Here is a 16,281-nt window from a genome sequence, read left to right on the forward strand (position 1 = left end):
AATATCTTAAATCAAAGAACACAACTATTCATTAGCGTATCTTCTTTTTAAATGTTATTTTATTTTGTATTACAATTACATAATATTTAATTATGAGTTCAATTTTATTTAATATTTTTATTGTAAATTTTGTCATTACAAAAACAATAAATAAAAAAATTACAGAAGAAAAGAAAATTGCGGCCGACAAAATGATCAGATCTGCTTCCATTACATTTCTGCGTCATTTTTGTTTGCTTGAAGTTTGACTGCTCCCCTTTCAATGACATCGTCTCATTGCACCCTCTCCTTCTGCAATAGTTAAATGGCACCCAACCTGAGAATTAGCAACACCAAATGTTTATCTCTACTCATTCAAGAGCAACAGTAGTGAATGGAAACACACCGTTATGTTTGCATTTCTGTTCCGAGGTTTTTCACAGTGTTTTTTTTTTAGATTTGTGCTCAATCTGGATGGTAACTTAGATTTATTTGTTGTTCAGTACATTTAAAGTCCTGTTTATCAATCTGATAGTAAGGTTCTAATAGTTTCCTGATTATTGCCTTTAAACAAGTTGATCAGTTGGAAATCAGGTACCAGCTCCAATCACTGCTGCACCGGATAGAAAGAACGAACCAGTAACGACAGTGGTGATTTTGAAAAACTTACGCCTCCTTGTAGTAGACAATAAAGCTGATGAGGTCTCTGTAGTCGGGGGGACGGTAGCGCTGCCAGGTCAGTTTGATCCTTGTACTGCTGGTGCTGTTGGACTTAAACTTCAGGATTGTACTTTCACCTGTGAAGACGAGAAGAATAAATATCTTTCTACTCAAATTTACAGCTATCGTTGAGGGGTCACGCAGTAAATACTGACACGTAGTACAAAATGACAACAGGCTTAGATGGGGCTTTTGCAAACTGTTGTACTCAAAATGTAGCAATATAAATTTTGCTCTCATGTGACCCTTACAGCTGGCTCTGTCCCCGTTGTTTCGGAAGTCGCTCTCATCGAAGCGGCCCTGGATGCCCGTCTTCTCCCACATCTTGCGGATCTCGGACATGCACAGCTTCGGGTTGGCTCTGAAGAAAAGCTTTCCTGCCTTTATGGTGAGATTGTGCTGCTTCCAGTCCCAAAGATACTGGAGCTGCTGGTTGTCAACTGCCAAGAAGGCGTACATGCTGGAGGGCAGAGAGAAGAGAAGATGAATGGATGATACTCAACAATATGCTTTCTGATTCTTCCCTCAATGTATAATGTTTCTGTGCTGGTTTATTGTGTGTATTGTGAATCCTGCCAAGCTGAAGGCCAACTTTCCCATCAAGGACAATGCCTTTTTTTCAGTGCATAATGAAAAACTGCACAATAAGATGTCAAAGAGAGAGTGTCTATAGGAGACCCATATACCTGCTCGTCCTTTTCTGTAAGAGGGAGCTATGGTAATTGTACTAAAAGAAACAGTAGACTATTTTACTCTTCTCAGTAGATCTCCAGGTATTCAGCTGGTGGTTTAATAACAAAGTTAGACAGTGTGGGGAACTGGTTCATACAGTGGGATAAAAACAACCTGGGAACTCAGATTAACCAGAGACTGCTTTATATGTTGGAAAGGACAGGAGAGGAGGTACAGATTTTATGAGTCATTGGGTAACACCCAGACATTCAGGAATGACTGTAATGTGGGCCTTGGGACAGTAAGATTTCTGTGAACTCAAGGAGAAACAGACCGTGGAGGGAGTGAAGGCCTCTCTGTGACCCTGAGAGAATGTTTCCTTGGACTGCTGGATGTTATGCTGCATTCAAGGTCTTGTAAAAGAGACATCTGCCATTAGCTTCAGTCAGAATATTTACTTTTCCAGTTAAAAACAGAGACTGAAGTGTTTTGCTGTTTATTTCAGCAATGATATTACAGTTACCAACCCAAAACAAGTAAGTCTGTCCGGCATAAAACACTTTCCAGTCTGTACCCTCACAGCCAAAACATCCTTTCCTTCTCTCCCCATTCTGCCAACCTTTCAGAGACGACCTCGGCGAGCCACATTAGAACACTAACGCCGCACAATTACTCTGCTTGGTTACTACGACAACTCTCACAGCAACAGGCACATTGAGAATAAAAAGGGCAAAGTGTCGTCTTCACATCAGAATGTAGCGACAAAACAGACTTCAAGTCAATATTTTGTTTGTGAATTTGTCTATCGACTCTGGAGCCGAGTACTACAATACGTTGCTATTAAGGAGAGAACACAAGAGAACACAAAGGCACACCAACACTGGTCTAAACTTGGAGGTGTTGGGGCAAAAACTGAATTTCTGGGTATGTGCTTGCACTTAAATTTGTGTGTTTGTGTTTGGTCCTACTCGTCCAGAAGCTCTTCTCCGTCGATGTATCTGAGGCTGCGGAGGAAGGCCAGGGAGCTCAGAGTGTGGGAATGTCTGATCCACACGTTACCGGTCACCCTCTGGATCAAACCTGTGAAACTCTCCAGCTCTGCCACAATGTTGTCTGAACATACACAAAGACACACACAGACACGCAACAGTTATTACACCATCTTCCCATCAGTTTAAGACTATTTTCCATATTTATAGCTTTTGTTTTAACTACATTCATGTCCCGGGAACTTCAGGAATTGTAAATGTAGCTTTTATACTATTTATAACCTCTGGAACTCTCTAAGGTTTGGCAGCTTTGTTTTTGTATGTGTTTTACTGGAAATTGCTGGATATCATAAATCATACAATAAACACCTCAACGCATGGATTGCCATTGCTTTCTCATTTTCTTTTCCTTGCGTTCATCTCCCTCCCACCTATCCCTCTCACTCCCTTTCCTTTTGGGCCTTCTTTCTCATGTGTATTCAGTATTTTTCACCTGGAAATTATTCACTTCTTAGACTTTCCAGACTAGACCAGTGGTTTTCCTTAAGGGACCCTTTTTTCTATTATTGAGTAAACTGACACCCCCCTAAGTGGCATATTTTATGGATATTTCATATTATCTCTAATGGATTGCAAAAACAGTAAAGAACAACTAATAAACTGTACATTTAACCAAAGTAGTAAAGGCAATAACTGTAATTGTACGAACAGCAGGGAGTGAGCCATCTGGATGAATTTTACACGGTGTTTACCATGAGAAATCAAGTTTTCCTGATACTTTTAGGAACTTTTTATACAACTCTCTGTCTGTATTATGCATTTTTTACGTTTTAATAAATCATACATACTTAATATGCTTCTTTTTTTAAATATATTTGTTTAGTTCACCCTGGTGCTTGTTCTATTAGCTCATTAGTTGTTTTAACTTTGCATCTTTAAATGTGATTTTTATGAAGTTTATATCTTGAGTAATAACTGAAACACAAAAACTAATGATTCTATTTAGTTTTCTGTGTATTAAAAAAAAAAAGTTTTTTATACCCTTTAAAATTAAAATAAAAAAGACTTGTGACCCCCTGTGAAGCTTTGGCAATCCCTAATGAATCCCAGGTTGGGAACCAGTGTTCTAGACTAGTCTTGACATCACCTCTGCTTTGTAGAATAATTTCTGTTAGCAGAACTGTTCTGTGAAAATTGGTCCAAGGTGTTTTGAAAACTCAAGTTGAGAGTTGTTGAAAAGAAAAAGTTGATTTTACCAGTCTGGAAAATCTTAGAGCACTGCTTTCAGGTGTCAACTGCCGTGGTTTAGCAATATGTAACTAACAATATGTAACCAAGTAGTGTAGAGACATCAGTACTAACAGTGTTGTTGCTGTGGTACACTGCAGTACTTACGGCCTCTGCGGATGTTGATATGCAGGTTGCCTTTGATAACAGTGCAGCCTTTGAGAGACTGAGCGGCATCCATGGAGTCGATGACCTTCTCCTCGCACACTTTATCACACAGACCATCACAGGCTGTACAGAACATACTGGAGACAAACAAGGAGAGACAGAGAGGGACAAGAGATGGTATAAATACATAAACTCCTGTAGCTGCCTTGACCTTTAATTTTTTTTTCTGTCCCTGAAAAGTTTTACATAGGTGTTTGATAGTACCAGTTAAATGATGTGGAGGAGAGATCTCCGAGATTTAACTAGAAACCTTCATTGTTTACCAAACTATTACAGGTTTATAATGCCACAAAGGATGGACGGTTGCCTCAACACTAACTGCCATTTATTGTAGCTGTTGTATCACATTTAGTTTTTCCCTGATGACAATTCAGAATGGAAACTAATAGCAGGGTGTGGAACCGGTACCAATGTCAGGCCAACAAAAACAGCACCTCCACCCAGTGTCTCCATTTCAGCCACTAGGTTGGATTGCAGCTCACCTATTGGGTGCGGTCTGCATGTACCCATGTGGGCATTCAGACATGCACTCTCCGCCGTGGATGATGAAGCTGTTGAAGTCAGGGAGGTGAACTTTGGAGCAAAGCTCAGCACTAATGCATCGCCAGCCCTCGAACTTGTAGGTGCCGGGAGGGCAGTCAGCCACGCAGCGTCCTTGGTGGTAATAATGCACACATGCTGCACATGCTGTGTCACTACCAGGGACTGTGCAGCTGCCCAGACACTGAGGGTGGCAGCACTCGCCGTCCAGTGTGCACGCTCGCCGCACACACTTCTCTGGGCACTCTAGTAGGCAGAAAAACAGAGACAGAGAGAATGCAGATTAATGAAAAAAAGATCCCATAAAATGAAAATCTATTCAATATTATACATATTACAGTTTTACTGATAGAGATACTATGACTTTTTTTAACCAAAAACCCCAGTCTGATTGTGATGTATATTACAGTTAGGGCAAAGTTAGCAAAACAATCTTTCAGCTGAAAAGCTCTTTATTAAGGAAATATATTCTACAATATAGCTATTCTTTTAAGGAATAATTTGAAATTTTGGGGAGATACACTTATTCCTTTAAAAAAAAAAATTAAACGGAGCACTGTCTCATCCACTAAATATACAAAACAGTGTTCCACATTTTTTGGCACACCTGCAAAATTTTAAATTTTGCCATTAAGCAGGAAAACACAGTTCTAGTGTGATAATGGAGTACAGTGTGGTGATTTAATGGTTCAGTGTGTCAGACTGAGGGGAATTTATTGGCATCTAGTGGTGAGGATTGAGGATTGCAACCAGCTGAAACTCCCCTGGTTAGAATTCCTTCAGCGGTCATTGTTCAGGACGTTTTTACTAGAATCCAATTGTACCCAGAGGTCTTTTCTTCCAAACAAACGGACTAGGTTATTAAAACCAGTAAAAACTCTGAATAAAGCAGTTTCATGTCATAAATGAGTGATTCTCCAACGGTGTTTGGCATGTTACAGACAGGCAGCTTGCTCTTCACATGCTCATCAACACAAGAACCAGTTGATTAAAATGGATAAAAACAATGAATAAAGCAGTTTCATCTTAAAAATTCTGTATTTTTTTCTAGGCAAGGCAAGGCAAGGCAAGTTTATTTGTATAGCATGTTTCAGCAACAAGGCAATTCAAGGTGCTTCACACAGAACATTGAAATACAACAACAGGGGGAAAGGAAACACATTTAAAACATTATAAAAGAAGCATGTAAAAGGTGATTAAAAAAATTCTAAGCTGTCATCACAGAGGTGCTTCTAACAACAGCGGCAGGTGCAAAAATGCACATTGCATTTCTAAATCCAGTGTTTGGTTTGTCTCTTCTAGGCTACTGTAGAAACATGACTGTGAACATGTTACAGGCCCGATCCCTATGTAGATATAGAACAGCTCGTTCTAAGGTAACGTAAGCACAGTTCTTATTTTCAGTTGATTACACACTAAAGAAAACCAACCTTTATTATATTATACTTAATTTCTGCAAAAATATCTCCCTACATCCTACATAACTTTAAATAGTGAATGTACATAGAGAATTGTTGGCTGCAATGCAAAGAAATTTGTGCTGAACCAGGCATTAAAAAGACCCTGATTAGCCGCAACATGTTTTTGCACATCAGCTCAATGTAACACTAACAATACCTGCCTGAATCACCCTGTTCCTGTGACTCCTAATCCACATCAAGCATCCAGCAAACACAGTGCCCCCTCCCACAGTAAAGGGGCATTTCCCTGCTTTAGGAAATGTCAGCATGTGACAAATAAGCCAGTCAGTACTCAGCCTGAATTAGTCTGTGGCATAACACTTTTGGCTACCATCCTGAACAAATGATCTGCATTAAGTGGAGAGTGTCTGACAACACACACACACACACACACACACACACACACACACACACACACACACACACACACACACACACACACACACACACACACACACACACACACACACACACACACACACACACACACACACACACATCATCTCTCTGAACCAGGCCTGTAAAAGACCGTACACAGGCACCTATAAAAATGGTTGCTTCAAATCCAACCAACAACATTTTTTTATTTTGTCTAAAAACAATGTTAATACAGCTAACAAACTATAGATAAAAACCTCTGACTGGTTGTTTTTATTAGACAACACAGTTGTTTGCTGGGTGGGCTGGTGTTGAGCCCAGTGGTTCATCCCAGATCCACAGTGACAAAAGCCTTTCCACTCCGGGTTTTCCACTGAGCACTGCTACAAATAACTCCTCCAGTTGCTGTGGTGTCCCTCTAAATAAGAGGATATTGTAACTGATGACAGGGAAAACTGATTGAGGAGCTCTAGAAGGAAAACACTGGACTGATCTACGTACAGTAAAGAAAGGAACCACACCTCGTGGTGTCTTTAGTCTCTACAGCAGGGAGATTTCAAACAAGCATGACTGAGGTCAACCAAACACAACGGCAGATGACACACACCTTCATCATTAGATAAAAATTTAACCTGGCTTTCTTGCGAGCAGATCATTGGTTCAACAGGCAAACAGAGACAGAAGCTGATTGGTTCAAACTCAGTCCGCAGAGAGAAATGAGACCTTCAAAGCACTTCGACAGTCTTCCATAGAAACAAACACTAATTGCTATGGAAACACTTTGAATCACTGCTTGAAATTATTTGTGTGTTGGTGAGTGTGTGTCCTGTAAGACATAAACAAAAGAAGAGGGATATCTGAACAAGAAACAACTAGATGAACAAAAAACTGTAATTTTGGATTATGTCATCCACTTAGGTTAGCCAGGGTTGTGTTTAAACAGAGACCAAACAAAGTTATGGGAAATGATGTGCTGTTTATAGGATGCTGAGTGATAAAACACTGAAACACGCTTCAACATGTTGCCTCCAGCGTTACTGTGTCAAACAAAGTGAAGGCACCGGGCCTGAGGAGATGCCTACTGCTACTCCTCTTGTTTGTTTCGGCAATGTATCCGTCACAACTCCAGAATCGATGTTATGGTCAGGATATCTGCATCTTAGGCTTGTTCAAAATGGGAAAACTGTAGCTGAGAGCTCGGGGTGGTGACTGTAGGGCTCTTTGGAAAAAAAAGCCTCCAAAAAACAGATGTCATATTGAAATAGGAAGTCATTCACTCAGACTGAAATACAGCAGAGGTTCCAACCATCTGCTTGATCTTTTACCTCTCCAAATTGGTGCTAAGGGCTTAAGGAAGTGCTCTTTTGGGGAAAAGTGGCTGTCATAAAAGGCATAGTTGAATCTTGTCAGTTAACACGATACCTTAAATGGACGTCAATCAGGCACCTTTAGTTGCAACCAAGGGGTTAATTCAAAGTGGTTTATTCAAATGATTTACGACAAGCCCCAACCTGACCACCACTGACAAGTTCAAGATATGATAAGGTAATATCTTACAAGACCAGCCAATTCACATTTCTATTTACACATCTGGAATGCTGCATTTCTGGCTTTTTGCTTAATCTAGAATTATCGACCTGTCAAGTTGCAGTTACAGTTTACAGCCATGTCTGGTTGTTTCACACACACCTTCCCCCCACAGCACAGAGGATCTATATAGTCAGCACAGGTTAAAGATGGGCACCTAAGATGAGTATCACCAATTCAGTACCTGACCAAATGTCTCCGCTTCTTTTCCTGGATTACAATACTGAGTAATGGCCAGAAAAGTGTTAATGCAGAACAGAGAAGACTGTGATGTCACAGTGAAGCTGACTTTTGAGAAATATATTTTCATCACTCCATCATTTTTTACTGTTAGACATTTGTATGGATTTTTTTTCATAATTAGTGTGTGTGTTAATTCTTGAGTTAGAGCCAATAATGTGTTTTGTGAGGTCATGGTGACCTCGACCTTTGATCACCATGTTTTTCATCAGTTCATTGTTACAAGTAGATGTTTTTGCCAAATTTGGAGAAATTCCTTCACGGTATTCATTAGATACTGTGTACAGAACAATGAGAGGGAGGCAAGGTCAAACTGATCTATGACTGCAAAATTCTAGTCAGTCAGTCAATCTTTGACTTAAAGTGGATGTTTGTGTCAAATTTCAATAAGTTCCTCAAGGCGTTTTTGAGTTATCACTTTTAGAATAGGTTGATTGGACTGACAGCTGAACGGACAAACGGAGGGACAAATAGATGAACAAGCCGAAAACATCCAGTGCGAAGGCATAAAAATAAAGAGTAATGCTTAATCAGTTGTCAAAATAGGTGTTGGTAAATTTTCTGTCAATCAACCAATCGCTGCAGCTCTGACACATATCGATAAAGTTAGTAAAGTAAGGTAATAAAGTAAAATCGATAATAACCAAATACTGAATGTTTTGATCTCTAAAACCTATGTAGCACACCTGCTAAGGAAATCCCCTATCACAGCGTCGTACCAAAAAATTTAAGTATCTTTGTGCTGCCAGGCCTTTTTGACAGATGATATCAGGACGTCCGAGAAATCTACTGTCCTCTCGATATGACAAACATCATCATCGGGCAATGCCCATGAGATGACCTTCCAGCCCGCCTCCTGACTGTCTCAGAAGCCAATCAGAACCTTCAGACTGTGTGGTCCCACCAACCATTCAGCAGGCTGTTTGTGCTCAGCAGGAGGGAACCAGTGCAGCATGTCTCTGGCACAGAATGTTCTTTCTCTGCTCCGAGCCCCCACCACCCCCGACTCCATCTCGCCCTCTGACCTCTGCAATGGGGTGATGGGAGCTGTGTTGGAAAGGTGTAATTTTGCAATGTGATAATGTACAGCCTGAGGCCTGCAGACAGGAGGCTCAGGGAGAGGAAGGAGATAATCCGGTGCCTTAAGTTTTGGCTCAGGCTGGAGTCTGTGGCCTCCTAAACACAACTGCCTGACTGATCACTATAGGGTGGTGGAGGGGTTGATGGGAACATACAGTGTACACCCACATTCCACTGGACATCTGCAACATAATGGATCCCAGCTTTTACCCTCCTTACTGCACTCTCAGAGACAGGTTGATGCAGAGCTCCAGTATGAGGAGAATATGTGGAGAACTAGAATGAAGGGGAAGCAATAGAGGAGTGGTGGAGAAGGAGCAAAATGATAGAGGGATTTGCATAGGGAAAGTTTGAGATTTCTTTATTTTTCTTATATATTTTTAAAATCATTTTATTTATACATACATTTGCATGGGTTATTACTTCCTGTGTCCTTGTACCAGCCTGAAAGGGGTATAAAAACTTAAGGGGTGGGTTGTTACTGTAAGTAGTTATGTAGTTGTTGGAGTGCACACAGTAAAACAGTTCACCTTTTTGTCATTACGCAGCACTCTAGCTGTGGGATAAAGATCGCTGCTGTGGTTCAAAAAGCCGATACGGGGCTTCCAGGCAAACAGAAATACCAGCCCAGCAGGAAGGTAGGCTGGGAAACTCATACCAGTCACCAGACAAACAGCGAGAAAATCCCTCTAAACTTGTTTATCAGAGCAGCTATGTAGAATCAAATTAGACTTCATATATGATTCTAAATATCTTGCTGGCTGGTTAAATAATTAAAGTGACAGGTGGACTAATGTTTTTTTCCTAACTTTCTGGCTTGATCAGCTGATCAATGAAGAATCAAAAGCCTTTCTAACCGTTAATCCTTGATTTTAGCCCCCAGCCCTGGGGTGATAGAAACAGGATGTCCCACATTGACACAGAGTTGCTGTGATGACGCTCAAGGCTTTAGCAGTGTGTACTACTCAGCAGCACCGCACAACAATAACAGGCAAAGGCAGATGTCTAGACTGATGACAGCAGAGTTGATTCAAAAACACAGATAGAGCTCTGTATTGGCTGCAATTTCAACAGCCCTGACTGGAAATCCATCAGTTGGTATTTCAGGACTGTAAATTCAACATGCATGTTAAGCTGGTAGGACAAATGACATCTGGCAAGTTTTTAATGTGATCTGTGATATTGGACTAGCTGTTATTATCTCTTAACTGCACACCTGAAACGCGCTGTCAACAGTGTGTGGGATGGTCAAGATAAGTTACGCAAAAAAGAGAAAGAGAGACAGACAGACAGAGAGAGAGAGAGAGAGAGAGAGAGAGAGAGAGAGAGAGAGAGAGAGAGAGAGAGAGAGAGAGAGAGAGAGAGCAGAACCAGTAACAACATCAGTCTTTGCTAGGGCTGTACATTATGAGGAAAACACATGATGTGTGATATGCAATACTGTTGAATACTCCAATAACAATATTACTTGCAATAAATAGACAGATATTTAATGTGAGTTTATTGCACAAGTTGACACTGCACTGCAATGACAATTCAAAAAATGATATATTGTGTAGCCCTAGTCTTTACCATGTCCAAGATCACTAAATACATCCAGTGTGTCAACTGACCTGCATTTAACCAATCTTTATTAAAGTGACAACCCATCCAAGACCTGTACTATACCACTTGGCAAATAGAACTTATAAGTCATTGATCTGATTAACACAATCCATGATTTTAACAGAAATAATGCAAACTGTATGCACACTTTCTTTTAAATATTAGGATTTGAAGTTAATGACCTCACAAGTTTGTGTTTAAGATTAGAGAGGAGGTAGATGCTGAGGATTTGCTCTTATGAAAAATAAATAAATATAGAAAAAGAATAGTTTCTGTTCTATTGTTGCGGTTTTACAGGATCAAAAATCTTCAGGTTCAAACTTGTGGCTTTGTACTTTATAAATAACTTGATTTGATCAGGATGTTAGATGGAAATGGCTTTAGTCAATATTGGGATTGTGATGGGGCGTTTTTCCATTAATTGTGTTGCCACAGCGACAAAGACTGCCAGGAACAGGCCCCTGGGGCTTCCTCAACTTCCTGTATGATTTGGTTTTGTAATTACCCATCCCAATATGACAGGGTAGTGCCATTATGTCTGAAATGAAAAGATGATGCATACATATTCATCAATCAATGAGCGATCTGTATTATGTATTTTCAAAATTATATTTAACATCCTCTTTTCCCCTAATATCAATATCAAAAATATCTGAACTCTAATTAAAGTATTTATTCTGACGTTTCAGTGATGTTTAAAGGTCATTTCAGTATAATTTGTTGATTCAGAAATCTCTACATACAAACTTCCATACATAGAAATTGAATCATTCTAATGGACTGTGATATGTCAGGCTGTAGTATCATTGCCGGGACTGGGCGGGATGAATCAAACAGAAAGTGACCACCAAAACCAGACGGCCCCTAGATCCAACAGCCAGACAGAAATAATGTGCAGCAGTCAGATATCCTGGAGTTGTTCCTGTTGATTCTACCTTTTCACTGTCTAGGTAATATTAAAAGGAAAATCCTGAGTTCTGGTCCAAACAGAGTTGAAAATGAATAAACTAACTTCTCATCATTACCAAAAAAAAAAACAAAAAAAACCCCTCCCCACATTGCAGTGTTACTACTGACTAGTGGACAAAGGAATATTGATCGGTACCATTTCATTCATCAACATTCAGCCTCATTCACTGTATGTGCACTACAGCTTTGATTCTCAGCCTGAATTTAAATGACTCTCAAGCCAACTGGTTTGGGTCCACTTAGCTGTAATTTCTCTTAAAATCCCTCAGGATTAATGGGGAGGGACATTATGTAGTTTTCATTTTCTGTACCTAAAATCAAAACAACAGATGCAAGCTTGAAGGGTTTTTCCATTGGCACATTTTGCTGCGCCGAGTGAAACCAAACGCCAATTTGCATTTCCATTGTCAGTTTAAACATGCTGAGCCATGCTGAGCTGCGCCTGAGATAGTCCATCTCCGGAGTAGGTCCAAATGCATGCCGCACCGCCTCCTGACCGCAGCCAGCCTCTAACAACCCACCTTTTCCCCCTTTAGTTGGTCTTGCAACACTTCGCTTATGTTGGTGCATTAGACCAGAAATAAAGACACTTTTAAAAGTCTGTGTGTACAGCTTTACTTTTGTACATTTTGCTTTCAGCTGTGTATGAGTCATGTGAAGTTACTACTGATGAAAATGTTTCCTTACTTTGCTGCTTTAAGCTTTTACATTAAAAAATGGAGACTTTTTTGAGCTATTCTTCAATTAAAACAAGTGCACTGATATGGCAGGAAGGAAGAGTGCAAGCAGAAACAACCTCTGTAAGATGTTTGAGATGTTAGATGAAGAGCTGCTGATAACAGACTCACCTCCAACAGGTTAGCTTCTTTTACCTGCCTGCTGTGTGATGGAAAAACACTCGCAGCAAAATAAAGGAAGACTTTAGCCATGGATCAGAGTGCTGTTTTTTAACATCATCCACTAAAGACAAGCTGTCATCAGTAAAGACACACCTTGAAGCGGGCAGCCCTGCTGTAATGGAGATGCAAAATCCTGCCAGATCTGCTACCTGCCACCTCCCCCAACCCAAAATCCAAACACTCCATACTCTCTCAGTATGTTCCACTACTCAGACTGAATTGGGAAATACACAACACCTGATCAGTCTCCTCAGACTGATCAAGAAGTTGATGATGGACAGAAAACACAATTATATTGCTGTGCTTCCAGTCACATACAAAGACACAAAGCAGGTTCTGTTGCAGCCGGGGAGTCTGTCTGTCACTGTGTAGGTTCAGTCAGTGAAACAGTCATTCAGGAAAACAGTCAGTCAGTAATGTGTGTGTTGTCTGCAGGCTGATTCACGTCTGAACAAAGATCTCCATTGATTCAGTCCATTCACTGCTCTTTATGGCTGACCATTGGATGGAAACAATGATTGGAAACAGGACAGAGGAGGTATAGTTTTCATTGGCTGGTGCAAAGTACTTTTTTTGGGAGCCCAATTAGATGACTCATAGAGACAGCCACACTTGGTCCTGTACCAATTTAATTAATAAATTAATCATGTAAAAAGGGGTTTCCTTTCCAAAAGGCTTTACTCCACTTCTAAACGGAATCAGATATTTAGTTGATTTTAACACAAAGGCAGAAACTTGAGTAACTGCAGGCACTATTACTGTTAAGCACCAGATGTACAGCTCAGGTAAAAAGCTGTGGTTTGCACGGTGTTGCTGACAAAAATACCTAAAGTAATGCTGGATTTCCTCCTCTCCCTTCACTCCTCCCAGCGTGAGAAAACGTCCCTCAGGAGATGTGTGGTCTGAAGCTTCCTGTTGATAATTACAGTCTGTTCAAAGGGAAAAACACTAAGAGAGGTGAAGCGCTCTCAGAACATCTTTCCTGTAAGTGATGAAAAGCTGGACATGCTTCTCTTTCTGGCTCATTCTCTTGATGAGCGGGGATTCACACCTGGGTTGTGAAGGCTGCAGTTCCTGAAACTGAGTCATGTGACAGCATAAATACGGGTCAATACCTGCAGAGTGTGATGATCTAGAGTAGTGATCGTCAGCCAAAAAAACAGTATCCCAAGGAGTATTCCTGCAGTTGCTTGGATGGACAAATTGTAGAAAAGTTCAACTAATTTGATAAAATAGGAGCTAATTTGAATAAACCAGAATTGCTGCTTTGTGGATGTATTCTTCTGTAGCTGGTCATGTTGCGCTTGCAGTTTATACCCACGTCTATGAAAACGTGGATGCTTCACACACATCGACAAACCGGCAGCTCAGACAATTTATACAATTAGCACAGCTTCAAGGTGGTAATCCAAGATTAGTGTCACTAATTCAGTACCTGACCAAATATGTCCCCTTCTGTTCCTCAGTTATGACATTGAATAATAGCCAGAAAAGGGGTTTCTGACCTTTACCTTTTGAATATATGTCATCACTTCATAATTTGTGCTAAAGTTTGTAATGATTTGTGTGTGAATTCTTGAGTTACATATGGCCTAAAACTTTTTTTGGGAGGTCACAGTGACCTTTGACCAACCAAATCTAATCAGTTCATTCTTGAATCCAAGTAAACACTTGAGCCAAATTTGAAGAAATTCCTTCACGATGTATTTGAGATATCACGTTCACAAGAATGAGGCAGACTAGGTCACGTTGTCCTTGACCTTTGACCTATGCCCACCAAAATCTAACAAGTTCATTCTCGAGCCAGAGTAAACATTTGTGCTAAATGTGAAGAAATTCCCTTAAGGCATTACTGAGATATCACATTCATGAGAATGGGATAGATGGACATACAGAGGAACAGATGGGCATCCCGCATACGTAACACCTTTGGTCACAGCTATTGCGAGCATGGAAGCATACAGATATATGTGAATATCAAGTCCACCGTAACCCATGAACACCGTTTTTTGAGAGTCTATTAGCAAGCAAGCAAAGGAGCACTAGGAACCACTGCAAGCCAAGAAGCCAGCTGCAGAGCTCAGTCAGCTTCCCAGCAAGTCAAAACTATTGCTGCAGCGCCAGTTTGCTGTAACAGTTAAATATCATTTTAGTAATAGCCTCATATCACTTCTAAACAAGCAGACACATATACACATGTACACACACAAGCTGACAGACAGAGAAAGAGGTTTACGTCTATGTGTGATCAGGAAGAGCAGAGGAGCAGCATCGCGTCTTAGTCTACTATGTCGCTTCTGCAGCTTGTTTACAAATTACATTTTTGTTATCGCAGAGAAAGTAGAGTGCCCAAAAAAGGCACAGTTGAGCACCAGTACCGAATTACAGGTCCTGGAACAGCATCTGGTATCAGTTCCAGTGTTTCCCATAGAACGCCAGTGTATGCAGGACGGTGTGTCGGGTGGGGCACTTGTAGCGTGGATAATTGATCATAGATCTATCAGCTGTTCACAGCTGATCAGATCACATCAATGGATGAGAGGAGCTGATTGCAGATGTTTGTAAGAGAAAGCAAAGTTTTAGACCAAACAGAATGAACATTTAAGTTTCACTTTCAATGATGTGCTGCTCGCCTCTGCCCCAAGTGCTCTATAAATAACCCAATGGTGTATATATTTCCAGAGCGCTCCTAATTGACAGTCCAGCTCCAAAAATCTAGTTATGGTGGTGGATGATGTAGTTGTGGCAGCCTGCCACAAAAAAATGGATGTGTGGGAAACCCTGAGTTCAAATGTGAATGGAACCATGCAATAATTTTCTCTACTGTAATATTTTTTTTATACTTTCCCCCATTTTTTCTCCATAGTTTAGAGTATTCGATACACTTTTACGACAGTCATTGTAGTCAGTACACAGCAATTTGTTATCTTAGTATCTCCACCCCATTTAATCAGTTAAAGGTATCCTATCCAGATCCCCGCCCCCTCCATGCAGGCCCCAACAAGTATGAGTCGCTAGTGCAGAGAAAAAAAAGAACACAATCACACCTGCAAACATGACCTTTTATTTATTAATCCATTCGTAATTCTACCCAGAGAGAAAATATCTTGGCAGTTGAGATAGTAAGAGAGACAGCTTGACATGTGTGGTAACTTGTCTCACACAAAAGACTGAAGATCAAGTAACAAAATATTCCATACAGTGCAAAACACTATTCCTGTTTGGTGACCACACAAGGCTTAAAAATAATGATAACAACCAGCAGCATTTACAACTTTATTATCTTCATTTCTCTATTTATTCTATAGAGCCCCCGAATCCACTACACATGGGGAAAAACAAGGTTTACCAACCACTAAACACGACAGCCTGCTGTAAAAAGGTCTCACATACCTTGCAACTACGTTATAGTCAAAGCCTATGAAACAACATCAGAAAAATACTCTGATTAGGTTAGTCTAAACAGAGCCAACAGTTAGCCTTGTGGAACTTGTTAGGAACAAACATCTGTCAGATCAGCTGACACTACAGGATAACTACAGACAAAGGGAATTCCTGGCATCCCCTGCCGACTGACCTGGAAAAGGCAAGACAAATCAAATACTTTGGTCCCCAGAGTCTCCGCAGAGGTCAGACAATAACAGGGTGGATGGGCTTTACAAGGAGCTATCACATCAGCTGTTTTCTAACACCTACAACTCCAAGATG

At 40.5% G+C, this 16,281-nt stretch overlaps 1 protein-coding gene across 1 annotated transcript in view; it reads right to left on the reverse strand.

The window, feature by feature from the left end:
* igf1rb (insulin-like growth factor 1b receptor) overlaps positions 1-16,281 on the reverse strand; it is a 59,509-nt gene that overhangs the window by 20,696 nt on the left and 22,532 nt on the right. The window contains exons 3-7 of the mRNA XM_042483876.2: positions 4,298-4,601; positions 3,756-3,892; positions 2,340-2,484; positions 951-1,159; positions 650-776 (exon numbers count right to left, since the gene is read on the reverse strand). Of these exons, the coding sequence (XP_042339810.2) occupies positions 650-776; positions 951-1,159; positions 2,340-2,484; positions 3,756-3,892; positions 4,298-4,601 (922 nt within the window). The remainder of the gene's footprint in view (positions 1-649; positions 777-950; positions 1,160-2,339; positions 2,485-3,755; positions 3,893-4,297; positions 4,602-16,281) is intronic.

The sequence above is a fragment of the Plectropomus leopardus genome, chromosome 1 (genome assembly GCF_026936395.1).
Source record: "Plectropomus leopardus strain MGB_pleo_1.0 chromosome 1, ASM2693639v1, whole genome shotgun sequence".
Lineage (NCBI taxonomy): Eukaryota > Metazoa > Chordata > Actinopteri > Perciformes > Serranidae > Plectropomus > Plectropomus leopardus.